Here is a 25009-nt window from a genome sequence, read left to right as displayed (position 1 = left end):
CTTTGCGCATTTGGGTGAAAATGACATTTTGAGCTAAGAGACAAATCTTGATTTGCCTCGATTTAAATGGAAAAAGACCGATGCATATACAAAAGTAGAAAAGGAAAGGTACTTGCCAAAAAAGAGGGAAAAAGAGGTAAAAGCCTAAGGCTCGCGGCGCAACATTATCGGGCACTCCAGCCTTGTAAACAAAGACTAGTATTTTGCCTATCCGGCCAGAAACCTCTCGAGTCGTCGAAACCATTCATGTTTGAATTTACAGATTAGCTTCCGCTATGCAGCTATATGATGATGGAAACGCATGCATTATTGTACAAAGCGAAATCAAAGAACAAAATAAAGGATCAGGTTTATGTAAAAATCGGGGAATTAAAAACCACAAAAAAGAGTCGACAAAAAGGAACTGCGGATAACAGTACCCCTGGCCCACTATCCTATGGGGAAAAAAATACCCATACGTACAAAATTACGATCCATGTTCATGTATACGAGCTACTATTCATCTCACGTTGTTAGGCAAAAGTAGGTAAACGTGATTACCTTCTGATAATACCTGATGTATCACTCTATACAATCCATGCTAGTCCACGGAGTAGTTAACCCTATGGAGGAACTCTCTTTCTTTTCATTTCTTTTCCTTCGATTATCTTCTCATTATGCAGTTTTTTTTTTGCGTGACGTAGTTCTTTTGCTATACTGATTTATCCGAAATTTCCTCTTTAGGCCAAAGACTTTAGCCAATCTTGTGGCCATTAAAAATATCAATAGTATTTTTAGAAATCCCGTTCACTAGGAATTTTGAATTTGATATCCTTAACTACATATCGAAATGATGGATTTATCAAATATAGAGACCAATCTCCAATCCATGGCAGTCTAAGATAGACTGCCAAACATTGGGGATACAAGAGCTTGAGTTGCGTTCGAAGATGTGTTGGTTTTTTTCATACAAGAAATGTGGTGGGAACTTGGTAGAAGTTGTTTTTAGTACTATTATTATATAGAAAGGATAAGGTATTTTCTTTTGGAGATGCAAAAATGGTTTGCTGGTGCAATATGCTTGATACTTTTGCCAGGGTATGAATGGGATATTCCGCCGATATGATCCACATCGCTATTAGGGCGACAGAGATCGAGTTTATTACATGTAACAAAGTCCTGATCGGAAAGTAAGTAGTTTCAAATGTGAATGCCAGGAGAAGAGCAACATTCGTTCGATTCATCCCCGAATGAAAAATGACTAATTAGTTTACAGCCCATCCTCTATATTAGAACAGGTTACCCCAAGAAACCGGCTTATATCACGTCCATCCTCTTTCGAGTATCTCAATCTTCTCAATCAATTTCCCCAAAACCTCATTCTCAAGGCCCCTGCCCTCCAGTAGTTTTTCCTTCAACGCAGTTGCATAATTATTCTTCATCGTCTTCAAATTATCCTCGATAATATGGCTAATGGAATTTAAGATCTAGGAATTGGATATAATTACAATCTCAAAAGATGACTCATTTATACTGTACGCGTTACAAGAATAAATTAATGAAATTCGTATTAATCGAATTGAATTAAATTAAATTAAATTAAATATCCTCAAACAAAAAAAAAAAAAAAAAAAAAAAAGAATTCACAGATTTCATACTTCGTCCAAAAGTCCCCGCATAAATTATAATTGAAACCCACTCAAGTCCGCTCTTTACACTACACCCGACGTTCCATATAAAAAGAATCACTCGCCATGAGTCCATGACCATGCGGAAGATTAGTCTTCAAGTACGCTATCTTCAGCGATAGAGTATAGTATTCCTTAGACAGTGTGCACGCAAGCGCTTTCTTCTTTCTTTAAGCATTATGTTCATGCCATGCATGGTTTCATCACGAGCAATAGATACGACAGAAGTCCAAATCATCGATGTCGAAGTCCTCTTCATCCATGTGGGTGATATCATAGATTCTAGAAGCGCGAGTATCCCTCTATCATCTCCCTCGGTCCCTATCGTATCACCGGTGGTGGAAAAAGGCCCAGCTGTGTTTATTGTGCAGAAGTGTCTCCTCGCTATTTTTGTCAGTCATAGACTCATCGAATTTATATCGTCTAGAACTTGAAGGGAGGTCTTTGAAGAAGTATTTCCCAGAGGAGAGAAGAGACTAGCTATAAAACATCGAATCGAATGCTAAGTTCGACTATAGTACAGAAGACCTCTAATCTCAAATGATTGATTAATTCCTTGGATATATTATCCCGGCAGAAAAATAAAGTGACTGCTCAATTGTCAATAAGTCCTGACTTTTGTAAGATTAATATACGAATATTTTTCGAAACTTGCTCTTTCTTGACTATCATGATACATACATACATACGCAGGACATCGCAGAGAGATTTCCTGTCTGGAGGGTAAGTAAGGTCGGGAATTTCTTGTGTTGTGTAGGTAGGTAGATACAAGGATGATGGTAATTTTTATATTTCAAGAATCGAAGTTGGAGATGGTGGTTTTGGGTATATATTGATGAAGCGAATTGCTCTGTATGTATGTTTGCGATGGAGGGCAATTAGATAGTCCAAGATTGAGCTGGTAACTGGGACAGTTTATTTCCATCGAATTTCTTGGGCTGGAAGGAGATTTCTTTGGTGACATATATAAAATGATATGCTTTTGCCTCACAGCACACTGATCATCTCCGGTAGAGTATTCGGTATAAAAATTCGATAAACAGGTAGGTACCAGCTCACTAGACTATGACCTTGCCTGCAGTACTGTAGCCATCAAATCTATCCTATCCATTCCCACAACAGAAGGTGAAGAACTTTTCGGCTCAGCTAGCGCAACTAATCCTATCCTGCAGAATATCCAAACAACATCCTCAATCTAATCATAAAGCACACCCAGAGAATCCAATACATCATTCGTAGTATTTTCCACAGAAATATCATTACCATTAAATCCCCCCTCACGCTATGGAAACTACAGTACCGTCTAGCGAGGACCTCCACAGGAACCCGCAACTAGCAGGCCACCTTTCGCATGCTTTAGATCTTCCCCTCGGAGCTTCGCTTACAAATCTGAAGGGCTGCGTTCTAGAACCGCGAGGAGTCATCTTGTTATGATTACCACGCGAACACTCAAATCTAAAAACCTAACCAAACCACGATCAGTCTTCAATCTTCAATCTCCAAACATCGCCTCTCTTTATCTCCCTGCACCCAATCTTGCTACCCCCTTGGGTTTTCCACGCAACCCATGAACTCATGATGACTTATAACCAGTGGAAACATTATTGGTATCTTCCGCATTCTTCGGGTATCGACATACAATTACTTTTTTCCCCCTTGGTGTCACAATTCATCTCCGAGCGCACTGCCCTCACATTACTCTGAATATGTGAATTTTTCTATTCTGCTTGAATAGGCAAATCACCCGATTTATGCGAAATTAAAATGGAGATATACAGGTTCCATTACTGCTAGGAAGTCTGCTCTAGAACTGCAAATAAAACAGTGAGATACCTTTTGTCAACTTTGTGGCCACTGTGAGCCGAATTGTCTCTTGAAGAACATCACACTCGCGAAGCTTCGGTGCTTCCTCCTCGCTTTAAAGTCACAAGTAATAGGCCAGCCTGGAGGACCAGAGTTGAAGACAAAAACAAAACATGTGCTGATAAATTCATGTTAATCTCATTATCTACACAAACTGACTTAGCAGTAACCGCCCTAAAACACCACAACCCATTGCTCAAATGCTTTCCCATCATATCCCCCAAATTGATATCATCTCGCTAAAGGCTTCTTAAAAAGCCATTTCCTTCTTGATCTCCGCAATCGCCAAACCTGGATTCAATCCCTTGGGACATGTTCTCGAGCAGTTGAGAATTGTGTGACATCTGTACAAACTCATGCTGTTGTCCAAAGCTGCCTTACGCTCTTCCTTCTTCTGATCACGAGAATCTGCGAGCCATCTGTAACTTTGCAATAAGATAGCTGGTCCCAAGTACTCTTCACTGTTCCACCAGTAGGAGGGGCAAGATGTCGAACAACATGCGCAAAGAATGCACTCATAAAGACCATCAAGCTTCTTACGTTCCTCCTTAGATTGCAAATATTCCTTTCCTCCTGGTGCTGGATCAGTGTGTTGAAGATATGGCTTAATCGACTTGTATTGCTTATAAAATTGGGTCAAATCAGGAACAATGTCCTTGACGACATAGGTGTGGGGTAGTGGGTAGATCTTGGTCTCGTGCTTGGCGTCTCTAGGAATGCGGCCTACAAAGCAAATTGTTAGCAAGGGTATTCATGATACCAAATGGATTGTCAACATACACAAACAAGCCAGTGTGTTTACTCCGTCGATGTTCATTGCACAGCTACCGCAGATACCTTCTCTGCAAGATCTTCGGAATGTAAGAGTAGGGTCGACTTCGTTCTTAATTCTAATGAGCGCATCCAACATCATGGGTCCAGTCTTGTTGAGGTCCAAAGTATATGATTGCATGCGGGGCTTGCTAGCTGGCTCATCTGGATTCCATCGGTAGATGTGGAATGTCTTGATCAAAGAGTTAGAATCGGTTTCAGGTTCCTTGACAGTAGATGTCTTAGAAGCAGGTTCGACAGGACGAGATGGTGAAATGGTAGGACTGTCGACGGCTGTTTGACTTTGGACCGATGCCATAGTACGCATCTGTGTTCTGAAAGCTGGTCGCGAGGCGGCAAATATCGAGCGTGCACATCGTGCACTTGTGCGGAGAGATGCCATTATGGAAGTAAGATTGAAGTATCAGAATCAATTGAATGGCTTGAATGAGGTTGAAAGTAGGTAAGTATTATTACAATCTTGTATGTAGCAATGTCGGATAGAGTTCTTGCTTGAGATAATATCAAGGTATAAAGACAAAATACAGACAAAGTTGTCAATTACAATTAAGAAGTTGTGGAGAAGGCGAAACTGCTTTGCTCTTGAACCGAAATGCCGACAAAGTCGCTTACCTCACCGTCTCAGCCAATCAGAGATAATTTTATTCAAATCAAAAAACGGGAAAAAGCGGGTGAGGTTATTCCCGTTGAACTGTAGCCGGGTCCCGATCGATCATGATTCGTTTTGTGCTCAATTCAATTCAGTCACGAGTAATAGGTTTATTATATTCCAACGTTGAAGAAACTGCAAAATTAATGTAGCAAGCCAAATATATATCGTCAGTCAATTCATTTATTCATGGGGATCACTATTCACATTCTTCGAATATCGGAAATTCACACGGGTACTGTACATATACACGTCCTTTCTGCCGATATGTATATCATCGGTTGGAAGCATCGAGGGGTAAATTGAAAGCTTCTAGCTCTAAAAGATCCTGATGTGGCTATAATGGTATTTCATTCATGTGATCAAGTGTAAATAAAGGATACCATTGGCTGTTTGAATTACTAAGTATAAGTCTATTCGTATTCGGAAAATATATGAAATATCGTAGTGAGAGGTTTCTACTCTATGACGTTTAGATTAATGCCGAACAATAACCTATACTATAAACAATGCACAACCCGCCACATTGCTAAGGATAGAGATCAGACTGTCTTCACGATCGAGGCTAGCAATACAAATTACGGCTTTTATCACGGATTGTCCTTGACGGCTCGATGAATTTCTATACTTTGAACTATTTACTAACTGGCAGACGGATCTCAATGGCATAAGTACTAGGTACATTTCAGAGAATGGAGCATCATCTACCTTAAAGGCAGTGCACTGGCGACCTTGCATGGTGATGTTCTTCTGTGGCAAACATGCACTAGAGCAGAGCTTAGAGATCTGTTCACGTGGCTGGACTTTCAGTGAACATCAAGTGATGAATTGGCCATTGTCAATGAGAACTGATGGAACTATTCACACGTTCCGTCATCAATGATTTTTCTGATACCTAGATCTTCAATGCATGCTGTGCGCTTGCCTGACTGTCCATCAATGGATCCCAACTCGAGCGGAGAATTATCCTTCCAGCATGCTAAATCTGGAGATCGTTCTTGCAGCGTCTTTACATAATAGGAATGACGTTGCTCTTGGAGGTTCGAGGCAGGAGTCACCCAATGTCGAGTCTTATGCAAGATGAATGAAGGGTTCTCCTTCGGCCTAAATGGTGTTGTCAGTAATCAATATCTTTCAAAGATCTCCAAAAATCCGCGTTAGAACAGAATGGCCGCTTCGATGTTTTGAGCCTAGTTGGTCTCCCATTGAAGCATCAGAAACCATAATATTTTACCAACTTAGATGTTTGTTGGACATCTACCATTCCCTTAAAATATAATTGGCATCACGTAATTATTTGAGTGTGTCATCTTCATGAAATTGTGAGGTGGGAACATTAAAAACCACCGCTGAGGATCGCATACCTCAAACTGTCAATTCATTATTTCTCGTTTCCACGAGAATATCAGGAATCAAACAGATTAAGCGATTTCAACAATACAAACAGGAAACTCCGTACACTTCTGGTTAGGGAAGGTGTTTTGGAAAGGAGTTATTTTTATATGCGAGAGGTAGCGTTGTGAGAAGGAATATGGCCATGTGCCTCGCTTAGAAACAGTACAAGTAGGTAAAATTCACAGCAAGATCTTTGAGGGGAGCCAATCTCCACTGGGCACAGTTTTGTATGGCTGTGATTGTTACAACAAACCTGGAATGTTAATGTCCATTTTTTACCTAGATTCGTGGATCTCCAGTCTAGACAAACAGTGCTTCGAAATGCCAGAGTCACTCCACGAGTTTTCTGTTTCCCTTGAAGAAACGATGGTGTTAAACGTCACTAGGAGTTGAAGATAATTTTTACCCACATGAGGTTATGGCAAGCACGGAAGTGGCCTACCCTAGTGAAATATAATTATTACCTTACAGAACAGTGAAGTCTGACATCAACCCAATCTCAAAATACATTTTAATCTAACCAGGACCCCAATCCAAGAAACTCTACTCAGCCCTCCTATTGGTCTTGGCTAAGTTTCATGTCAGCTGATGTTACATTTACATCCAAAAGGAGAAACACACCAGAAGAAGCGAACGTGATTTTTTCCAGGAATATCATCCTCATCCTTTGAACTGATGCCCAGTAAGATTTGAGAATGTAAAATTACATCAAAGACACGTGAAACACATCTAGAGAGCAGTTTTACTGTCAAAACTATGTTTAGCAGGATCATGTCTCCCGTTATTTCAGGAGCGTACAATTTTTGCTCACTCCTCCCTATATACTGAGCCACCATGCCGAGCATGAATCGAAACTTGTTCGTATAATCCTCTCGGTCTTACTTTCTTTCAACGCTCTATGCTTCATCCAATCTCTATATATTCTGGATATCCCCCGCTTGGGGGGTTTCCTTGCATCATCATATATGAAGTTTCTGCATCTCCAGTTTTGATATTTTTGAAAGCTCTATAGCTTATAGTCGCTCTTTATTTTTCAGGCTTAGTCCTACCCACACTCCTTTTTGTTTCAATTCCATACATTCAATTGCAAAAATGCATCTTTCCTATGCTTTGTCAGCTCTTGCTGCTCTCGCCTCGACGGCATCTGCTTCTCTTACAATCAACAATTGGTCTGTTTCTTTACCTTCAATAATACTAATAGGCTCACTAACATGATTTAGGTGCTCCCAAGATGTTTACATCTACAAGTCAAACGGCGGAGGCTGCAACGTCGGTACCAATGGCGCTTGTTCCACGGCTTCCAATGCCAGCCCTTGGCACATCAAAGCTGGCAACGGAGCTAGCAGCACAGTCACACTCCCTTGGGACACTGACGGGCATGGAACAGCGATAAAGATTGCCAAGACCTCCAACTGGAAAACCACCCCTTCGATTCTTCAATTCGAGTATACCTGGACAACGGGCCAATACTCCGCTCTTTATTGGGATCTCAGTGATTTGGATGGCGCCGGGGCTGGATTGGTGGGAACTCCTTTCATGAAGGATAATGTGAAAGTTAGTCCTACTGGCACTGGCAGTGGATCAGGCACTTGCGTGAAGTTGAAGTGTCCTTCAGGTGCACTTTGCAAAGATGCATACAATACTCCTGACCAAAAAGCTACCCGTTCCTGTCCATTGAACACCGGTACCATGTGGTTGGATTTGTGTGAGCCAACGAGTCGCTTTAATAGCAGGAGAGAAATCGGCTTTGAGGCATAGAGAATGTTGAGGATAAAGTAGGGATTGGGAGACAGTACGATCACGCTTGCGGTCGTGCTTGGTTTAGAGGAAAACGTGCTTGGTCGCTGGAGTTTTCTTTTCGTATATTCATGTTTTCTTTTCGAGAGGCGAAGAGTGCAGGACGCTTTGATGATGTTATGTCGGGGGCCATTCTAACCTCCTTATATGTTCTATGTAAATACATTCAAATACCACGGGGGCGTTGACGGAGCAAGGCAAATGACATCCTTTTCTTTGCTTTGATTTTATCCATTTCATCACAAGTATGCTTAAATTGCAACTGGACACTTAACTCATTCGGATGGCGTAAATTCCTCGGATGGATGTCATTGACAGAGAGAATACCACGTTTACATTACCATTTAGCTTTCGTAGTCCTAGAATACGACCCTCCTAATGGTGCCCTTGCGGCGCAGTGCAGAATTGTCAGACGAACCCATGGTTTAAGGTTAAGACATTGTAACCCTCCCATTGGAAACGTATGCTCTAGTAAAGTAGTACAAAGAGTTGTTATTCCATATAAACTTAGCTTTGCAAGTCTTAATTATTTTGCCTCAAAAATACGATTATTTTGATGCTCGAGTATATACGAAGTTGTCCCATGGACCAAACCTCTCGGATAAGCTCTTATGCGACTGCTCTGTGATTGGCCCGGCTCAGACTCTCCACACTACGTCTCCCCGACTTTGGATGCCGATGTTCTCTTCCTCAAGGACATATTAATCAATCAATGAATGGGGTAGGTTTCGTGTAGGTTAAATATTTTCATTTCGTTTCAATATTGTTTTCTTCTATTCTTACTGTATTTCACTTCACATACACTTTCTGTGTAACTTAACTAGGAAACCTTCCAATTGGCATCAAATCGATAACAAACAACTACCCCTCCATTCCGATATCTCACATTCACCAGCCAATATGTCAACCGGACCTCTTCGCCGAGGGCTCTCCCAGATCCTCAAAAAAGACTCCTCAGACATCGTCATCCTCACTTCCCTCCGCACTCCCATAACCCGCTCCTACAAAGGTCAACTCTCCTCCGCCTACCCAGAACAACTCCTCCACAGCGTACTCAAAGCAACACTATCCGCCAATCCCTCTCTCGACCCCTCTCTCATAGACGACGTATGTGTCGGAGTCGTGCTCTCCGAACTCGGGGGTTCAAAAGCCGGACGTATGGCTATGAACCACGCTGGTTACGATACGCGCACTGCGTTTTCTACGACCAACCGCGCCTGCAGTTCGGGATTGCAGGCTATTACCAATATTGCGAATTCTATTGCGATGGGAGGGATTAATATTGGGGTTGGTGGGGGAATGGAGAGTATGACAAGGAATTATGGGTCGAAGGCTATTCCGGTGGATTTGTGGCCGGAGTTGAAGGATGCGGAGAGAGATACGAGGGATTGTATTATGCCGATGGGGATTACAAGTGAGAATGTAGCGAGTAGGTATGGAGTTGGTAGAGAGGAACAGGATAAGTTGGCAGTGGAGAGTCATCGTCGGGCGGCAGAGGCACAGGAGAAGGGGTGGTTTGATGCGGAGATCGTACCGGTTACGACGATGTGGCAGGAGACGGGGAAAGGAGGGGTGAAAGTTGGAGAACCGAGGGAAGTTACTGTTACGAAAGATGATGGGATTAGAAAAGGTGCTACGTTAGAGAGTATGCAGAAGTTAAAACCTGCATTCAAGGAAGATGGTACATCGACTGCGGGGAACTCATCGCAGATTTCAGATGGAGCAGCTGCTACATTGATGATGCGTCGGAGTACGGCTACTGCTCTCGGATTAACTTCTTCAATTATTGGAAAATGGGCCGGCACAGCAATATCAGGATGTCGACCTGATGAAATGGGAATCGGGCCCGCACTTGCGATTCCAAAATTGATGGAGCAAGCGGGCATTCAAAAAGAAGAGGTAAATGTGTGGGAGATTAATGAAGCATTTGCTAGTCAGGCAATTTATTGCGTGAGGGAATTGGGACTGATGAGTGCATATGAGAAGGCAGATGTTAATCCAAGGGGAGGAGCTATTGCATTGGGTCATCCATTAGGTGCTACAGGAGCGAGAATGGTAGCGGGATTATTGGCAGAGTTGGGAAGGAGGGAAGAACAGGTAGGTGTTGTTAGTATGTGTATTGGAACGGGAATGGGAATGGCAGGATTATTTGTTAGGGAGTAAGTGAATTATATGGAAAAGGAAAAGGGCATCTTGTATAAAATATGGGTTTGCACATGATAGAAATGAATAAATAGTATGTTACATTTAATATGTATGTTATGTCTCAATCATAAACCCTATATGGTGTGGTAGTAGTAGTGAGGTTAATCGTCTTTAAGATGCACGCAATTTCAGGGCGTTTTCACTGTCCAAATACAGATTTGATAATCAAATGATCTCTTGAATTTTAGTTTATCAATAATCAGGAACTTCAAAACTCTATAGAATAGTTAGTACCTATCATGCACTCATTGTCTGAATTCACAATCAACAATTAACAGCTCCCCGTCTTGTGTTCCAAGATGAGATAGCCACTTGAGCGCATGAGAATCATGACTACATTTAACGATATTTTATTTTTGGCATCTCTAATGCCTCCAAATACGAACTGCCTTGTCCTTACCACCACTTCCTACTTTATCCCCGTCGGGGCTCCAGTCTACGGCCCAGACTTCGTCTTTGTGGCCAGGCAAGTCTATGATTGATTATATTAGTAAGTACTGGGTAAGCATCTAAATGTCAAATTGGGATTGGGATGTTGAGAGTATATGAATGTTGGATCTCAATTGGGATAATGAGATCATATGAATGTCAATTCTCAAATCAAGATATTGAATCATGTGAATGTCAATTCTCAACCAAGATATTGAAAGCATATGATTGTAAAATCCCAACTGGGACATTGAAGAGAGCTAAGAGAATATACATACCTTTGGCTAGCTTGTATGTTCTCATATCCCACACCTTCAACGTGGTATCTTTGCCTGCTGTCACCAATAATCTCGAATCTGGACTAAAAGCACATTGGTAGACAGGGCCTACATGGCCTAACAACGTACTTATGAATTTTCCATCGCGGGCGTTCCAGATTTTCGTATGGTTGTCGAAACCAGATGATGCGATAAATCGTCCATTGGGGGAGAACGCTACATGGTTTACTTGTTTCTGATGACCTAGCATTTGTGCTACTGGTTTTTTTTGCTTGGCTGGGTCCCAGAGATACATGGTGAAGTCATCGCTAGCTGAGACGAGGCGTTCCACGATCTCGCCTTCAATTTCGGAGGCTTTGAGAAAACGTTCCTTGGCCTTTTTGACCTTTTCTTCGTCGGTCGCTGGGATCTTGCCAGTGTGGTCATGATACGCTGTTCGCATGACAAATTCTGTGGATAAGGCGAGATGATTGACCCAATGCGCGTGAGCATTAAGGGAGTGCGCGAGAGTTCCGTCTTCGGCATTCCACACTTTGACGGATTTGTCGTGAGATGCGGTATAGATGAATCCAGTTCCTCCCCACTTGACACACGACACTGTGCCTTTATGACCACTTAGAACCAATTCAATTTTCTGTTGATTGGTCGACCACACTCTAACAGTGGCGTCTTTTGAAGCTGAAGCCAGTCTAGGCTGACCGGGTTTCTGAACATGATACGGTTCCCATGCCAAACTCGTAACCCAGTTTGTATGGCCCGTCATCGGTTTGCCACATTGCTTCCCAGTCTTAGGGTCCCACATCCTGACAGTAGTATCATAACTTCCCGTCGCGAGTCTCGATTCGTCTGGCGACCAACTAACGACCAAAACCCAACTTTTATGTCCCTTTAGAGTGTGTACAGGAGTTCCTGTATCACAATCCCAAATACGCGCAGTATTGTCTCCACTGCCACTAGCCATTCTTGAGGAGGATCTAGGAGAAAACTGAGTAGCTAGAATAGCCTGATCATGACCGAGAATCGTAGAAGCACATCTCGAGACTGCCTGAACTCTGAAAACCGCTTCTGGGGCTACACCCACAGCACGGTGTCCCTCCTCGCGAACAGCTCCCGGTGCCATTAGAGTATGGTAAACATCCGCAGGTAATGGTATGATTTTTTTTTCTTTCGCCCCCTTCTCGCTGATCTCAATATCGTATGTGTAAGATATGTTTTCGCTCTTTGCATGTAATTAGCTTTCAGAATGGGGTATCTGGGTTGTGATATTGACTCACCGAGTTCATAAGTTTATTAACTAATAGGTTAAGACTCTTACGATCTGTATTGGCTACTGGTACAAATATTGGGCCATCTCCAATCGGTTCACCTGTAATTCTGTTTAAAAATTGAATAAGAAGATTCGGAGCGTCGGCAGGTATCTCTTTTATCTCTTGCTGTGCTCTTGCCTTCATAAGAGCATCAGTCTTTTGCCTCTTGCTTGGAGGGGGGGGAACGGTCGCCATGGTGGAGGAATGTCAATGTACAAGTCAAATTTAGGGATTGAAATTGGACAATGAGTTGCGATGCCTTTTCGAAAAAGTAGTTGACTAACTGCTATTATAATTTCGAGAAAGAAAGTATGTAAGTAGAAAGTGAACTTTTGCGATGGATGGGTCTTCGTGGAATTTATATGTAGCCAGGGATTATTACATTTCTCATAGCTTGACAGAAATTTTTGCGGGGTTTGCTTATCGATGTAGATCTGATTAGTCATCATGACAATAAGGCCAATCATCAGAGAGAAACCGAAAAAAGGTGGCGTTGCTGTGGCTGTTATCTGTTATCTGTCCTCTCTTATCCAGGTTCTATCCTTTAGTGGTCCGTGCATTCACATTGTAAATGTCCCCACGAGTCAGGTTACCTACCACTTTATAATTCCTTCTTCCATCATACTGTCATACTATCATTGCATTGATATCTTACTGACATATCATTGAGATCTAGAAAATAACCTATATTCATGCTTATGTCTCATATTCTTTCATATCTACCATTGATCTTCATGAAGCATCATACGATACCCAGATTCCAACTAAGATCTACTTCTTCATGTTCTGGACCCTACCTGACAATTGATCGTCAAGTTCTGCATTTCCATGTTAACCTTACCAGGCAATTGATCATCAAGTCCTAAATTTCCATCTTCATCCCAATCCAATTCACCTGATGGTTTTCATCAATTGAATGTCTTTCTTTGCACTCAAGCAATCCATCCATCTTGTTAAACGAACTAACACTTTAGCTGTTAACTGGTAGTCTCACTTGCAGATTCGAGATTACATGGTCTGCGCTTGATAGTGAGCATGGCATCATTATCGAGACCCTCTACTTCCTACAGTACTCCATCCACATCATATCAGCATGGGTATACCGATTCTAATTCCTATTCCTTGCCCCCACATGGCGGTCGTTCAAGTACAGCTCGTCCTAGTACATCTCGTCCAAGCACTGGGCGTAAGTCAAGGGAAAGTTCAATTTTTGGAGGTGAGTCTCAGCACATTATTTGTGCTGTCAGTGAAGGACGTGGAGTATCTCCGACTGTTGGGTTGGCGCTAGTCAATATATCAACTGGCGAGGCAGTCCTCAGTCAGATCTGCGACAATCAATTCTATGTCAAAACTCTTCACAAGTTACAAGTCTTCGAACCTACCCAGATCTTAATTGTGTCTACTTCCGGACCTCCTAACCCTAAATCCAAGATGTACCAAATTGTGGAAGAGAATATTTTGGGAGCTAGGATCATCACAGTGGATCGTCGCTATTGGTCCGAAACGTCTGGCATTGAATATATTCAGCAGTTGGCGTTTAAGGAAGATCTAGAGGCAATAAAAGTGGCTATAGGAGGCAACTACTTTTCGGTGTGCTGCTTTTGTGCGGTAAGCCTTGCCAGCAGCACCCTCCCTTGTGACATTTACTTTACTGACATGTTGTTTATGCGTAGGCTTTGAAATATATTGATATGAGTTTATCCCTTACTTTTGCATTTCATTCTCTTCGAGTTAAATATCAGCCCTCGGAGGATTCTATGATGATAGATCTTGCTACCATTCAATCACTTGAACTAATCCAGAATCTGCAGAATGCCAAGTCAAAAGATTGTTTATTTGGACTCATGAACGAGACACTGACACCAATGGGATCACGGCTCTTGAGAAGCAATATTCTACAGCCTTCGACTCAGTCAAATTTACTAAATGCTCGCTATGACGCGTTGGCCGAGTTTTCGGAAAATGAAGACATGTTCTTACAGACTAGACAAGGTTGGTTCAATGCCATTATTGTGTGCTTTTGTCATTTAATTCATCTTCATGTTGACGCGCAGCCATATTTCGACCCTTACTAACCAGGTTACAGCTCTGAGGTCGATTCCTGACATTGAAAAGCTACTTACTTGCGTACGTGCTCGGGTTCCATTTTTAAATTTACATTACTGCCCCCTAACATCTTGTAGCTTATCATTATCCCAACTGTCCCAGGCATTTGGAACTCGGAGCAAGATATAAACAACATTCTGATGCTAAAATCTTTTGCGCAATCTATTGGCCCGGTCTTTGAAAGCCTATCGGGCGCTCGATCGGAGCTATTAGTTGAGATTCGCAACAACTGCCGTACTGAAGTTGTCAATTCCACAATCCAGCTTATCAACGGGGTCATAAACGAGGATGTTACATATCAGAAGACTCCTTTAGATTTACGAAATCAACGGACATATGCTGTGAAGGCAGGGGTGAGTGGCTTTTTGGATGTAGCACGTCAAACTTTTAAAGAGGTGACAGAAGATGTCCATCAGCATGTGACAGAAGTTCATCGTATGCTCGCCTTCTTCAATGTGTTGCATTTTACTCACAACTGGTGGCAGAGAGATATGAAATTCAAGGCGAAACTAGATTCGATAATCTCCGGAAATACTATCTTCGATTTTCCGAAAACGAATTTGAGGGTCGAAGCATACCGGATATACTCATCAATCGGTTTCGCAAAAAAGGATATTTCGAATGCCAGACTCTAGATTTGATAAAATTCAACCAGAAAATTGAAGACTCTCACATAGAAGTCATTTTGGGAAGCGATAAAACAGTTCAAGGACTTCTCGAAAATCTGCGAGGCGAAATCCCTAACCTCTTTAAAGTTTGCGAGAGTATCGCCATGCTCGATATGATCACATCCTTTGGGAAATTAGTCACGAGCCAGGAATCCTATGTCAGGCCAGAGATAACAGAATGCATCGCTATCAAGTCTGGCCGCCATCCTATTCGAGATAAGGTCCGTATGGCTCATTACATATCAACTAAAAATATTAATCTGCGTCTTTTTCAGGTGCCATCACATAAATTCGTGCCCAATGATTACTATGCAACGCAACAATCCCGTTTCCAGATAATTACCGGGTGTAACATGAGCGGCAAAAGTACGTATATACGAGGAATTGCTCTTATGAGTGTGATGGCGCAAGTGGGTTGCTTTGTACCAGCAAGTTACGCTTCATTTCCAATAATTCATCAACTCTTCGCTCGCGTGTCAATGGACGATAGTATTGAAGCAAATGTTTCTACTTTCGCTTCAGAAATGAGGGAAACGGCATTCATACTTAGGTGATCCAAATTCTTTCTCGTGTCTCGAATTTTACTGATCAGTGGTTATAGAAATATTGATGAGAGAAGCCTTGCTGTAATTGATGAACTTGGCCGTGGGACCAGTACAAGGGACGGTCTTGCAATTGCTTTAAGCATCGCAGAAGCATTATCACAGACTCGAGCAGTCATCTGGTTTGCCACCCATTTCAAAGAGCTTGGTATGTGGTAATATCTGATCTCCGTCTCATGAATATGCCTGCTGACATAAAGGAGCACAAATCATGTCTGAGCGTCCTGGAGTTGAAGTTTATCATTTGTCAGTCGACATGAGTGATTTGAATTCCATGACAATGCTCTATAGACTTAGTCAGGGCTGTGTTAAAGAACAACACTATGGTATTGCTCTAGCGCGTGTGGTTGATTTGCCTCCAAGGGTTCTCGCAGTGGCCGAGGAAGTCTCGAAGACTATCATTGCTCGAACCGCTGCTAAGAAGGAGAGTTCTCGGACTATGGCAAAAAATAAAAGGAGGAAGCTTCTTCTTGCCTTGAAAGAGAATCTCGAGCAGCTCCGCAATAGTCCCATGGACAATCAGACATTGCTAGAATGGATTGTAAAGATGCGAAAGGAATTTTCGATTTGTATGGGAAATATAGGAAATGTGATAGCCGATAACGATTCGGAAGTTTCAGATGATGAAGGCACGGATGCAGGAAGCCAAAGTATTTTTAGTGCTGAACTGGCAAGCGAAGGGACATCGATGAGCGACAGTACTTGAAATTGGCGAGTTCACAAAAATACATAGCTTCAAGAGCTACTCTGTATATAACGCTCAGAAGTGATATCGTGCAAAAATGGTTCAATTAGGAAAATATGGCTGATCTTTCTCAAAGGCTGACCATGGCAGCGGGATCAGCAAGTAGTATAGTCAGTATATCCAATAGTCCTACTGTCTAAACTTTGGGCGGCAGTTTAGAGAGTTAATCTGTGGTTTTATTGGATTAGGTGGAACTATCAAGGACTTTTCAATATTCAAAATTCGGATTAGATAGTTTAATAGTAAAAAGTTTAGACTACAATCCAGATTTTTGGATTGATTAAGACATATCACATGATTTGACAAAGCATGTTTCAAAACAAACCGAATGTCATGTGACATCACCAGTCCAAAAATCCGGCTCGTCCGGAGTGCAGTCTAGCTTGTCGGCAGCTTCTATTATCCGTCGGAGACTTCTACTATCCTGAACGGACTGTTCAGTTTCCCATTAGACCTAAACTCGACTGTTTAACGTCCTGCGATCCGGACTATTGAACACGCCCAGTGTAATACCAAGCTCTCGGTGCTTTTTTGGAACAAGGGTTCTTCATCATGATCATTCGAACGCGTCTAGCTAGTTTGTTGAAAGTTGATGGCAAAAGTTCTGTTGTTTCAATAAGTGCTTTTGACTGTGCAAAATGACTTCCTAAATAACGACCCTACACATTCATGATTACAAGGTAGAAATAGCGCACAATGTGATACAGACAAAGCCGAAGAGAATCGGATGTAACTATTTTGCGATCGACGGCAAGATTCATGAGCCCGCCGTTCCCGAGACATTCAAGCCGCTCCTCACTCAGCAGTGGGGCCGATTGGAATGTTATATATGCAAGAGCCAATGAAAGCTATGAGGTGCTCATGGTCTCCCCGCAGTTGAAAGTAACCCTGCTTCAGTTTTCATATATCTTTAATATCCTTACGTCGAGGATCCAAAGCTTAAGCGGGTGTCCGTGCATGATGAGACTCTAAGTATAAAGTATTCGTCGTTGATGAGGACGGAGTGAATCATAGAACAAACATCTTCCAGCGAAATTAGAATAAACACCACAAAGCAAATAGCAGATTTGAGATCGTGCGCAGACCAAAAGCAAAATGAGTTCAGATATGAAAGTATTGATTATTGGAGCCGGTAGCTTTCCTGTCAGATCACTATCATGAACTCACTAACACAAACAGGCACTACCGGTCTGTTGATAGCGCAAGGACTCAAGAAAGCAGGCATATCTTTCGAGATATTCGAGCGATTAGCCTCAGCAAACCCAACCGAGCGTGCTCGCGACTGGTCGATGGCCTTACATTGGGGCTCGAAACATCTTAGTACATGCCTTCCAGACGAAATCTTTGCGAAAATAAAGTCCGCTCAATGCGATCCTTATTACGAAAAAGAAACTATGCCACCTCTGCCATTCAAGAATGCGCAAACCGGAGAAATATTGTTAACTCTTCCGGCCGATAATCTACGACGTGTAGGCAGACAGAAACTGAGGAAATTGTTCGCCGAGGGTCTACAGATACAATACAACAAAAGACTCACCTCCTTCACAGCTTCAGATACAGATGTCACAGTCACATTCGAAGATGGGACCTCGGCTACAGGAACCCACCTTGTAGGCGCTGATGGGGCGAGATCTTTACTTCGTACTACTCTACTTGGGGATAAAGGAAACCTCACACCTATGCCATATACTCTTTACAATATGAAAACAACATACACGGCAGAGCAGGCTCTTTATTTGAAAAATAATCCTGCTTTTCATCCTATCATGAATTTTGGTACCAATCACGAGCTTAAGTCTTTGGTCATGTTGGTGGCTTTAGATGTTGTGGACAAGGAGAAACCTGAGACTTGGGTATTCCAACTATTGTGCAGTTTTCTCCAAGAGGATCCGGTGCGCCAAGCACAGGCGACTGCTTTGAGTAGCCAGGAGAGACTTGAGATTCTACAGAGTAATGTGGAACTATGGACTGATCCATGGAAAAGCGCTATCAAATGGTTGACAGAGGGAACTGAAGTAAGTTGTGATCTACTATTCTTGTAGCTGTGTTGTATCTAGGCATTCCACTAATCAAAACCTCCTAGGTCCCTGCGGACATATGTACGTTATGGAAGGACCCCGTGCAATGGGACAACCATCATGGTCGTGTAACCATCGCAGGTGATTCTGCTCATCCCATGCCACCTCGTAAGCTTCAATTCTGCCATACTTTAAGCATGTTCTGCACTAACTTCCGCTTCTTTAGACCGTGGTCAAGGCCTCAATAATGCCATCCAAGACGCAGCAAATTATGTCAAAGCTATCAGAAACATCAATGAAGGAAAGATTTCTTCTGAGGAAGCCATATCTGCTTACGATCTCGAGGTACTTGAGCGAGGAAAGTTGGAAATAAGTATATCCGCTGCTTCGGCTGTAGCTACGCACGACATCGACTGTTTTAATCAGGGTCCTTTGGTTAAAATAGGCATAAAACAACCGAATGCAGGAGATGAGACTGTCGTTACTGCTTAGGCTGAGGGTATAGGAAAAGATATGATTATCATGGCAGGATGAAAGCAAGGTCATACGATGCATTAACGCGGAAGATAAATTGTGGGTCCAGTTTGTGTCGCCAACATGCTGTCAGATAATTCGATCTTATATCTTACACCACGAGTAACACCACGGGTAACACCGAACGTTTGGATTTGGGACTTTGTATTCTTAGGTAATAATACTTCATACATATAATTTTTTTTTTTTTTTTTTTTTTTTTTTTCAGAAAAGAAACAGGACAGCCAATCCAACCAAACCCTATGGTATGTGCATTGTAGCTCAATCAAATGCATCCGAAATCCAGTCTCCTGGGATGACCTGTCTCGTTTTGGTTCTCGTACGACATCAAAATCTAACAATAGCAACAAAAGACGATTCTTCCAATGCATCGAACAATTTAGCGAATTGTTCTCCCCATTTTGTCATCATATATGCTGATTTTCCAAAATGCGGGGTTGTCGGTTACCCCCGCTCAGATGATGAGTGGCGTGTTCTGTTCTGTTGTCGTATGACGCTGGTACCACCAAAATTGGCTGGGCTGTGAGGAAATCCTTCCATTTTTCTAAATGTGGAGTTTTTTCTTGCAGCTGATGTGTACTCTGTAGGTGATCATGATACATGAATGTATATATAGTAGATGTAGAGAAGGTTGTGATAGGATTTTTATATATTGTGCTCAATATTAGCAATAAATAAAATCAGTACACTTCCTCAACATCGAATAATTTCAAAAACTCACAACATCATCACTACCATTCACAACAGCCCAACTCAACCCAACTCAACCCAACTCAACCCAACTCAACCAGCAAAATCAAACAAAACCAAAAATCATGTCCATGATGGCCAAACGCGAAGCAATAATCATGACCGTCACCGCAATCGGCGGACTAATCGGCGCCAACGCCCTCCTCAAGCCCTCTCCCCATCACAGCATCAAAGCCGGAATGGACGCACAGTTACATTCATACAATGCGCATACAAAGCCACATGTCGATCAAGATCCTTTGTATGTATTTCCTTTTCGTGATTTTGTCATGGTGCGTTAGATCGTCAATAACTATTGTATTATGGAGGGGTGTTTGGAAGGATAGGATAGGATAGGATAGGGCCGGAAGAGATGGGCTAATTATGAGTGATTTAGGGATACGATTTTTGATCGTACGGCTTTGATGGAGAAGGTTAAGGATCAGAAACCATGGAATAAGACGTATGCGGAGAAGGAGAGGCATAGATAGAGGTGGAGATGTAGTGAAAATGGAGATTGTTAGGGTATTCGGTTCGTGTAAATTTGGGATGGGAGGACAAGTTGTTGCACGATTCCCAGGGGTTTTGGATTTGGCGTTGGATTTGGGGTTGGCTTTTTGAGCAAATGATTGGCTACTTCTTCTTGTGCTTTATATATTTGATATCTAGCCTGCTGTGTCTTGTTTTTATCTTGTGATACTTGCATATTTCTTTTTGAGACTTCATGTTGGGATTGGATCTGGAAGTATCTTTTATGGGCCCTGAAATTGTGTGTGCTATATTCAACGTATTGGGCCCACTCACTGTGCTATCGACGATATATCATCTTTCTTTGAGTATGATTTGTGATCGCAAGAGAGTGCATAATTGCAGACAAATAAAAAGCAATGGGAATGGGAATACCATACTCGAAAGAACCAGCAGCCAAGAAATACATCACGGTGACAACACAGGACTACAGCAACAACTTCCATCAATACCATATCAAAAAGTCTTCAAAGTACAAAGAAATGATCTTCAATATCCAATAGTAAAGAAAAATTCAGAGAATTCTAGCATTCACTCCTCTTATCATGATTGTGCCATCACCGGATTTTAAATATTTTGATTATTCCCCGAAGCGAACGAAGCGAACCCCTGAATAGCAAAGTACTTTCAAACTGGGGAAATAATACCAAGGAGAACCCTGTAAGGATCTCTCGAGAAGCTAAAATTCTTAATGAATAATCTGATTATTCTTTATCTAAAGAATTCCAAATCGTAACTTTCTAATGATATTGGTCCCATCTTTAGTTTTGTTTTTTTAAAAAAAAAAAGAATGGATAAGCTATTGGCCCTTCCCATATTTGAAGACATTTTTCAAAAATTGCAGCTGAGCTTGTGGCTGATAACATGGGATAGAGATAAAAGGATACAACCGGCTCATATTTCTACCATTATCTGATTGATAGATGTGTATTGATTTCCAAATAATGAGGCTGACGAATTGCAATACTAACGTTCCTTGTGCTCAATGTAAAATAGACAGAGTTAATATAGGTATCAAAATAAGGCGAACCTTCCTGGAAGCAAGTCGTTAAAGAAGGGAGATGAATCGCTTGACTTCAATTTATACAGCTAATTAAGCTCCCCATCTCGACAACTGACTTCTTTGCAAGTACTAGTAATCCTTTCCGTCTCTCGCCACATCAGCTCGATTTTGTCTGTCTTCAAACTAACGCTATCGCTCTTGGTTCTGACAATCCAATCCCTATCTATCTTCACAAACACTTGTGAGACATTGTCTAGGTATGAACTGCCAGGGCTCCTCCTCAGTCCCGGTGATTTATCCGCTTCCTGAAACTATGCGGTTCAATCCATGCCACCTCTAACCATCTCTTTTTGGCATTTGATGGTAACGCTGGCTTTTGGGATTCAATCAGCTCAAGGGACATAAGAAGCCTGCTAAGTTTTCTCGTTCTGTCCATCTCATAACTGAGACTGTACACAGTTTTTCTAATCATAAATCTCGTAATACTTAACTTGCCAAAGTATACTTCCTCTTATGCACCTTCTCCATCATCGATGGTTGCTTCTGAATGAGAAAAGTCATTAATGGCAATCAGTCAATTACCGAAGTCCGACTTCATGCATAGCAACTTCTTTGTTCATAAAACAATATAAGAGGAGGTATGAGGAGGAGGAAAGTCAATCCTGGATATACTGGCGCCCCAACTGCAAAAGAGTTGACACAAGGTAATCAAATGGGATTTGTTCGACTACTCCATTGCATCGAAAAATGAATCAGGGAAAAAGCCATATCCGCATGGTAGATTTTACTTGCCCGTCCAGCTAGCCCGTGATCGTATATGGCAATCCTCCACAAGGCCAAAAAGTGCAGATCACCGGCAGGCATTACGGCTGGAAGAAAGAGGGTAAGTAAATGAGCCTAGAACTAGCAGTGCACCTCTAATGACTCGTTGGCGGTTTCTTTCCACCCGAACAGAAAGCCGCTCGATAATTCTCATTAACCGGCTGCATCTAGGATTAGAAAACCCCGCGACCTGCCCAAGCTCGGCAAAGCAGCTAAAGCTATTATCAAGGAAGTTCTCAGTTGGGCCTGGCTTCAAAGACAGACGCGAGGTGGGATTGGTTCCACAGACTCTTGATGCTGCTGCCGTACCAACAACTATGGCGGCAACTACATCTCAGACCAATGGCTGTTCTGCTGAATCCACTCAGGATGGTCTGTTCTTGCACAGAGGACAATCCCTACCGGATAGTACCATATAAATGCAGCAATCCAAAAAGTCCAACTCTCGATCTTTCAATGATCATATCGTTACTGAATCTATCAAAATCTCATTTTAGTAAAAGGGAATCAATTGAACTTAAATACTATATCACCATCAGCAAGCAGAATACTGAGATCCACTTCGTTTTGCCCTTATAATCGACTCGGTGAGGTTTGCTAGACGGCCAGAGCAATGTGAACGATTCAAATAAGCACAAAGTAAAATGTGTTTAGCAACCCTTGACATTCCGGAAACATAAAGAGTTGAGTTCGGTGCGGAAAGAGGCAATGAATGACGGGAACCCCTCGAGGTGAAGCTATCCCAGAAAAGTCTTAAATCTTTCTTTAGAACTTCAAAGTAATCTCGCGAATATTAAAAACCCGAGGCTCCAAGGAGAGCGAGGAAAATGGAAGGAAACGAGTTAAAATTGGAGTTTAGCTGAAATAAATGGCCCGGAGTAGGGTGCTTGAACCGGCTGGAGTGAGAAAAAAGGGGAGCAAAGAGTGATACCAGTTGTGAAAATCCGTCACGTTGTGTGTGGTGGGAGATCAGAGAATGAATATGCTGGGAATGGGCACGGTAACAAAAGGATCGGGGACCTGGCGCTGGAAGAGAGCAGTATGATTCGTTCGTTGCTGAAAAAAAAACTTCTCAGGAAAGGATTGCGCGATTAAAGCCAAACGGCAAGCCCAGTTCTTTGAGAAGCTTCATTTATTTTAGATGAAGAGGTACTTTGGTTCGACTTCAATTTTAGGGTACTTATTGTACTCCCTAATAAGACTGTGTATAGAAGCTCAGCCCCTGTCTAAACTTTTTCGCATGTAATGCGACATTTTGAAGCCATTCTGAGTAAAATTGATCTCCGCTAATCCACCCGTTTTATTATTATGCTATAGCTTGATCATCAAGCAATTTCGGATCTCAAATGAATGACCGATGCTTATCAATATAGACAAAAATTCACTTTTTCTTCCATCAGTTGGAGCCAAACACTAACAAATCAGTAGTCTTGTCATTCTTCCGTTCCTTTGCTCCTTCGGCCAAGAGCAGATACTTCAAAGTTGAGTACTTGATTAATCAAGGAGGTGTCTTGAATGCCCCGAGTCAAGGTGAAATCTTTCGATATTGTGTAATTGATCGCGGAGCCGACAATTTTGTAAGCAACTGTTCAATTATGATCCCCCAATTAGCCCTCTTAGGTCTCTCTTTAAGCAAGCTATAGTCATACTTCAGACCTGCTCAGTGTCCTCCCGCTGGAATAGCAGTGAACCTCCAATTTGCAACATACTGGTGGAAAGAGATTGAAATTTAGGACTGGGCTCTCGAAGATACCAAACGGTTGTCTTCAAGAGCTGCAGACTTTAGGGTCAACTTCCTCAATGCTCCCTCTGTGGCCGCTCATTCCGGCCAGATAATTAAAGACAGGGCCAGCGTACAAGCTGGCTTTTTGAAGTACATTGAGAATATCATCAAGAACAAAGTCTTTGTTGCCACTGTTGATGTCATCATAAATAGCATGGCTGCCTCCTCTAAGAGGGCCTCGATGCTATTTCAACCCCATGTTATTCCGGAAGGAGCCTGGTCTAGTTTGGTCACGGGTGGGTGATTTAGGATAAACCACTTCCTAATGCTCAAACACATAAGGATGACTGCTGATCCAAGGCCAAATCCAGTGTGGAGTCAAAAAAAATCCTAACCCGCGCGTGACCCAAAAGGTATAGCATATAGTACATGACTTTCGCGTGTGTTCCTCGTCTTTTGTTGGCCTTGGATAGTCCTACCATACGCGAAAATGGGCATGGACAAGAATCAGAGCGATAACTCTAGAAGATGACGATTATCTTTGCAGAATTCATGAGGTCTAGACGGTGTAAATGCTCATAAAAATTTGTTACGAGCAAATCTCTATTATCCATAGACATCGTCCTCTTTTCCGTCCAGCTTGGGTGCAGGAGTTACCCCTCGCACAACTGCGAGAGAATCTCCGCATCTAATTACTGCAGATACAACTGCTTGGTGAATCCCATTCACTGCTCTCACCTGCTCCTTGAAATTGGCTCAAGATATGTAGTGAATGACACGACCAGAAACACTAGTTTCCTTACTCTTAGAATTTCCAAATACTTCAACATTCTCCGTACTTCAGAGATCGGATTGTGTGAGGAAAAGCTCTATCCCGCTGTAATGCCCACCAGTATATCTTGTAATTCTGTCTGTGAATGCTGTGTTTCTTTCATGTTGTGGTCATCTTAGAGCAAACAAGCTCGGACACCGAAATGTACCGTGCCCCTTTTGGCAGCTTGGTACAAGATCACGTGAATTGCCCATCCTTGTATTACCTACTTCTTTCACTAGGTTATATGTAACTCATTGCTTGTTCTGAATCATCTTGTTGATATCTCTTTTAAGCAA

General features: G+C 42.2%; 13 protein-coding genes across 13 annotated transcripts; 7 read left to right on the top strand and 6 right to left on the bottom strand.

Moving 5' to 3' along the window:
- Positions 1-1301: 1301 nt before the first annotated feature.
- SS1G_04386 (predicted protein) lies at positions 1302-1421 on the bottom strand (the record flags this gene model as incomplete). Its single annotated transcript, XM_001594529.1, has 1 exon — positions 1302-1421. The coding sequence occupies one exon, from the start codon at positions 1419-1421 to the stop codon at positions 1302-1304; it is 120 nt and encodes a 39-aa protein (XP_001594579.1).
- Positions 1422-1779: 358 nt separating this feature from the next.
- SS1G_04385 (predicted protein) lies at positions 1780-2365 on the bottom strand (the record flags this gene model as incomplete). Its single annotated transcript, XM_001594528.1, has 2 exons — positions 1780-2051; positions 2353-2365. 2 exons carry the CDS (start codon positions 2363-2365, stop codon positions 1780-1782), a joined length of 285 nt encoding a protein of 94 aa, XP_001594578.1.
- A 1415-nt stretch (positions 2366-3780) lies between these two features.
- SS1G_04384 (hypothetical protein) lies at positions 3781-4743 on the bottom strand (the record flags this gene model as incomplete). Its single annotated transcript, XM_001594527.1, has 2 exons — positions 3781-4253; positions 4311-4743. The coding sequence occupies 2 exons, from the start codon at positions 4741-4743 to the stop codon at positions 3781-3783; spliced, it is 906 nt and encodes a 301-aa protein (XP_001594577.1).
- Positions 4744-5867: 1124 nt separating this feature from the next.
- SS1G_04383 (predicted protein) lies at positions 5868-6267 on the bottom strand (the record flags this gene model as incomplete). Its single annotated transcript, XM_001594526.1, has 2 exons — positions 5868-6114; positions 6245-6267. 2 exons carry the CDS (start codon positions 6265-6267, stop codon positions 5868-5870), a joined length of 270 nt encoding a protein of 89 aa, XP_001594576.1.
- A 1230-nt stretch (positions 6268-7497) lies between these two features.
- On the top strand, positions 7498-8163 carry SS1G_04382 (predicted protein; the record flags this gene model as incomplete). Its single annotated transcript, XM_001594525.1, has 2 exons — positions 7498-7574; positions 7626-8163. The coding sequence occupies 2 exons, from the start codon at positions 7498-7500 to the stop codon at positions 8161-8163; spliced, it is 615 nt and encodes a 204-aa protein (XP_001594575.1).
- Positions 8164-9102: 939 nt separating this feature from the next.
- SS1G_04381 (hypothetical protein) lies at positions 9103-10422 on the top strand (the record flags this gene model as incomplete). The annotated part of the gene is made up of 2 exons (XM_001594524.1): positions 9103-10299; positions 10384-10422. 2 exons carry the CDS (start codon positions 9103-9105, stop codon positions 10420-10422), a joined length of 1236 nt encoding a protein of 411 aa, XP_001594574.1.
- A 193-nt stretch (positions 10423-10615) lies between these two features.
- Positions 10616-12616, bottom strand: SS1G_04380 (hypothetical protein; the record flags this gene model as incomplete). Its single annotated transcript, XM_001594523.1, has 4 exons — positions 10616-10623; positions 10808-10879; positions 11115-12333; positions 12389-12616. The coding sequence occupies 4 exons, from the start codon at positions 12614-12616 to the stop codon at positions 10616-10618; spliced, it is 1527 nt and encodes a 508-aa protein (XP_001594573.1).
- A 782-nt stretch (positions 12617-13398) lies between these two features.
- Positions 13399-13896, bottom strand: SS1G_04379 (hypothetical protein; the record flags this gene model as incomplete). The annotated part of the gene is made up of 2 exons (XM_001594522.1): positions 13399-13485; positions 13804-13896. 2 exons carry the CDS (start codon positions 13894-13896, stop codon positions 13399-13401), a joined length of 180 nt encoding a protein of 59 aa, XP_001594572.1.
- Positions 13897-15299: 1403 nt separating this feature from the next.
- Positions 15300-16503, top strand: SS1G_04378 (hypothetical protein; the record flags this gene model as incomplete). Its single annotated transcript, XM_001594521.1, has 3 exons — positions 15300-15565; positions 15797-15945; positions 15998-16503. 3 exons carry the CDS (start codon positions 15300-15302, stop codon positions 16501-16503), a joined length of 921 nt encoding a protein of 306 aa, XP_001594571.1.
- Positions 16504-17637: 1134 nt separating this feature from the next.
- SS1G_04377 (hypothetical protein) lies at positions 17638-19052 on the top strand (the record flags this gene model as incomplete). Its single annotated transcript, XM_001594520.1, has 4 exons — positions 17638-17674; positions 17722-18557; positions 18626-18728; positions 18787-19052. The coding sequence occupies 4 exons, from the start codon at positions 17638-17640 to the stop codon at positions 19050-19052; spliced, it is 1242 nt and encodes a 413-aa protein (XP_001594570.1).
- An 866-nt stretch (positions 19053-19918) lies between these two features.
- SS1G_04376 (predicted protein) lies at positions 19919-20314 on the top strand (the record flags this gene model as incomplete). Its single annotated transcript, XM_001594519.1, has 2 exons — positions 19919-20085; positions 20221-20314. The coding sequence occupies 2 exons, from the start codon at positions 19919-19921 to the stop codon at positions 20312-20314; spliced, it is 261 nt and encodes an 86-aa protein (XP_001594569.1).
- Positions 20315-22171: 1857 nt separating this feature from the next.
- Positions 22172-22595, top strand: SS1G_04375 (predicted protein; the record flags this gene model as incomplete). The annotated part of the gene is made up of 2 exons (XM_001594518.1): positions 22172-22241; positions 22348-22595. 2 exons carry the CDS (start codon positions 22172-22174, stop codon positions 22593-22595), a joined length of 318 nt encoding a protein of 105 aa, XP_001594568.1.
- A 449-nt stretch (positions 22596-23044) lies between these two features.
- On the top strand, positions 23045-24203 carry SS1G_04374 (predicted protein; the record flags this gene model as incomplete). The annotated part of the gene is made up of 4 exons (XM_001594517.1): positions 23045-23077; positions 23253-23289; positions 23605-23753; positions 23910-24203. The coding sequence occupies 4 exons, from the start codon at positions 23045-23047 to the stop codon at positions 24201-24203; spliced, it is 513 nt and encodes a 170-aa protein (XP_001594567.1).
- Between the last annotated feature and the right edge of the window lie 806 nt (positions 24204-25009).

Source organism: Sclerotinia sclerotiorum, genomic scaffold, assembly GCF_000146945.2.
Source record: "Sclerotinia sclerotiorum 1980 UF-70 scaffold_5 genomic scaffold, whole genome shotgun sequence".
Classification (NCBI taxonomy): Eukaryota; Fungi; Ascomycota; class Leotiomycetes; order Helotiales; family Sclerotiniaceae; genus Sclerotinia; species Sclerotinia sclerotiorum.
Note: the sequence above shows the minus strand (reverse complement) of the source record. Positions and strands in the feature narration are given on the sequence as shown.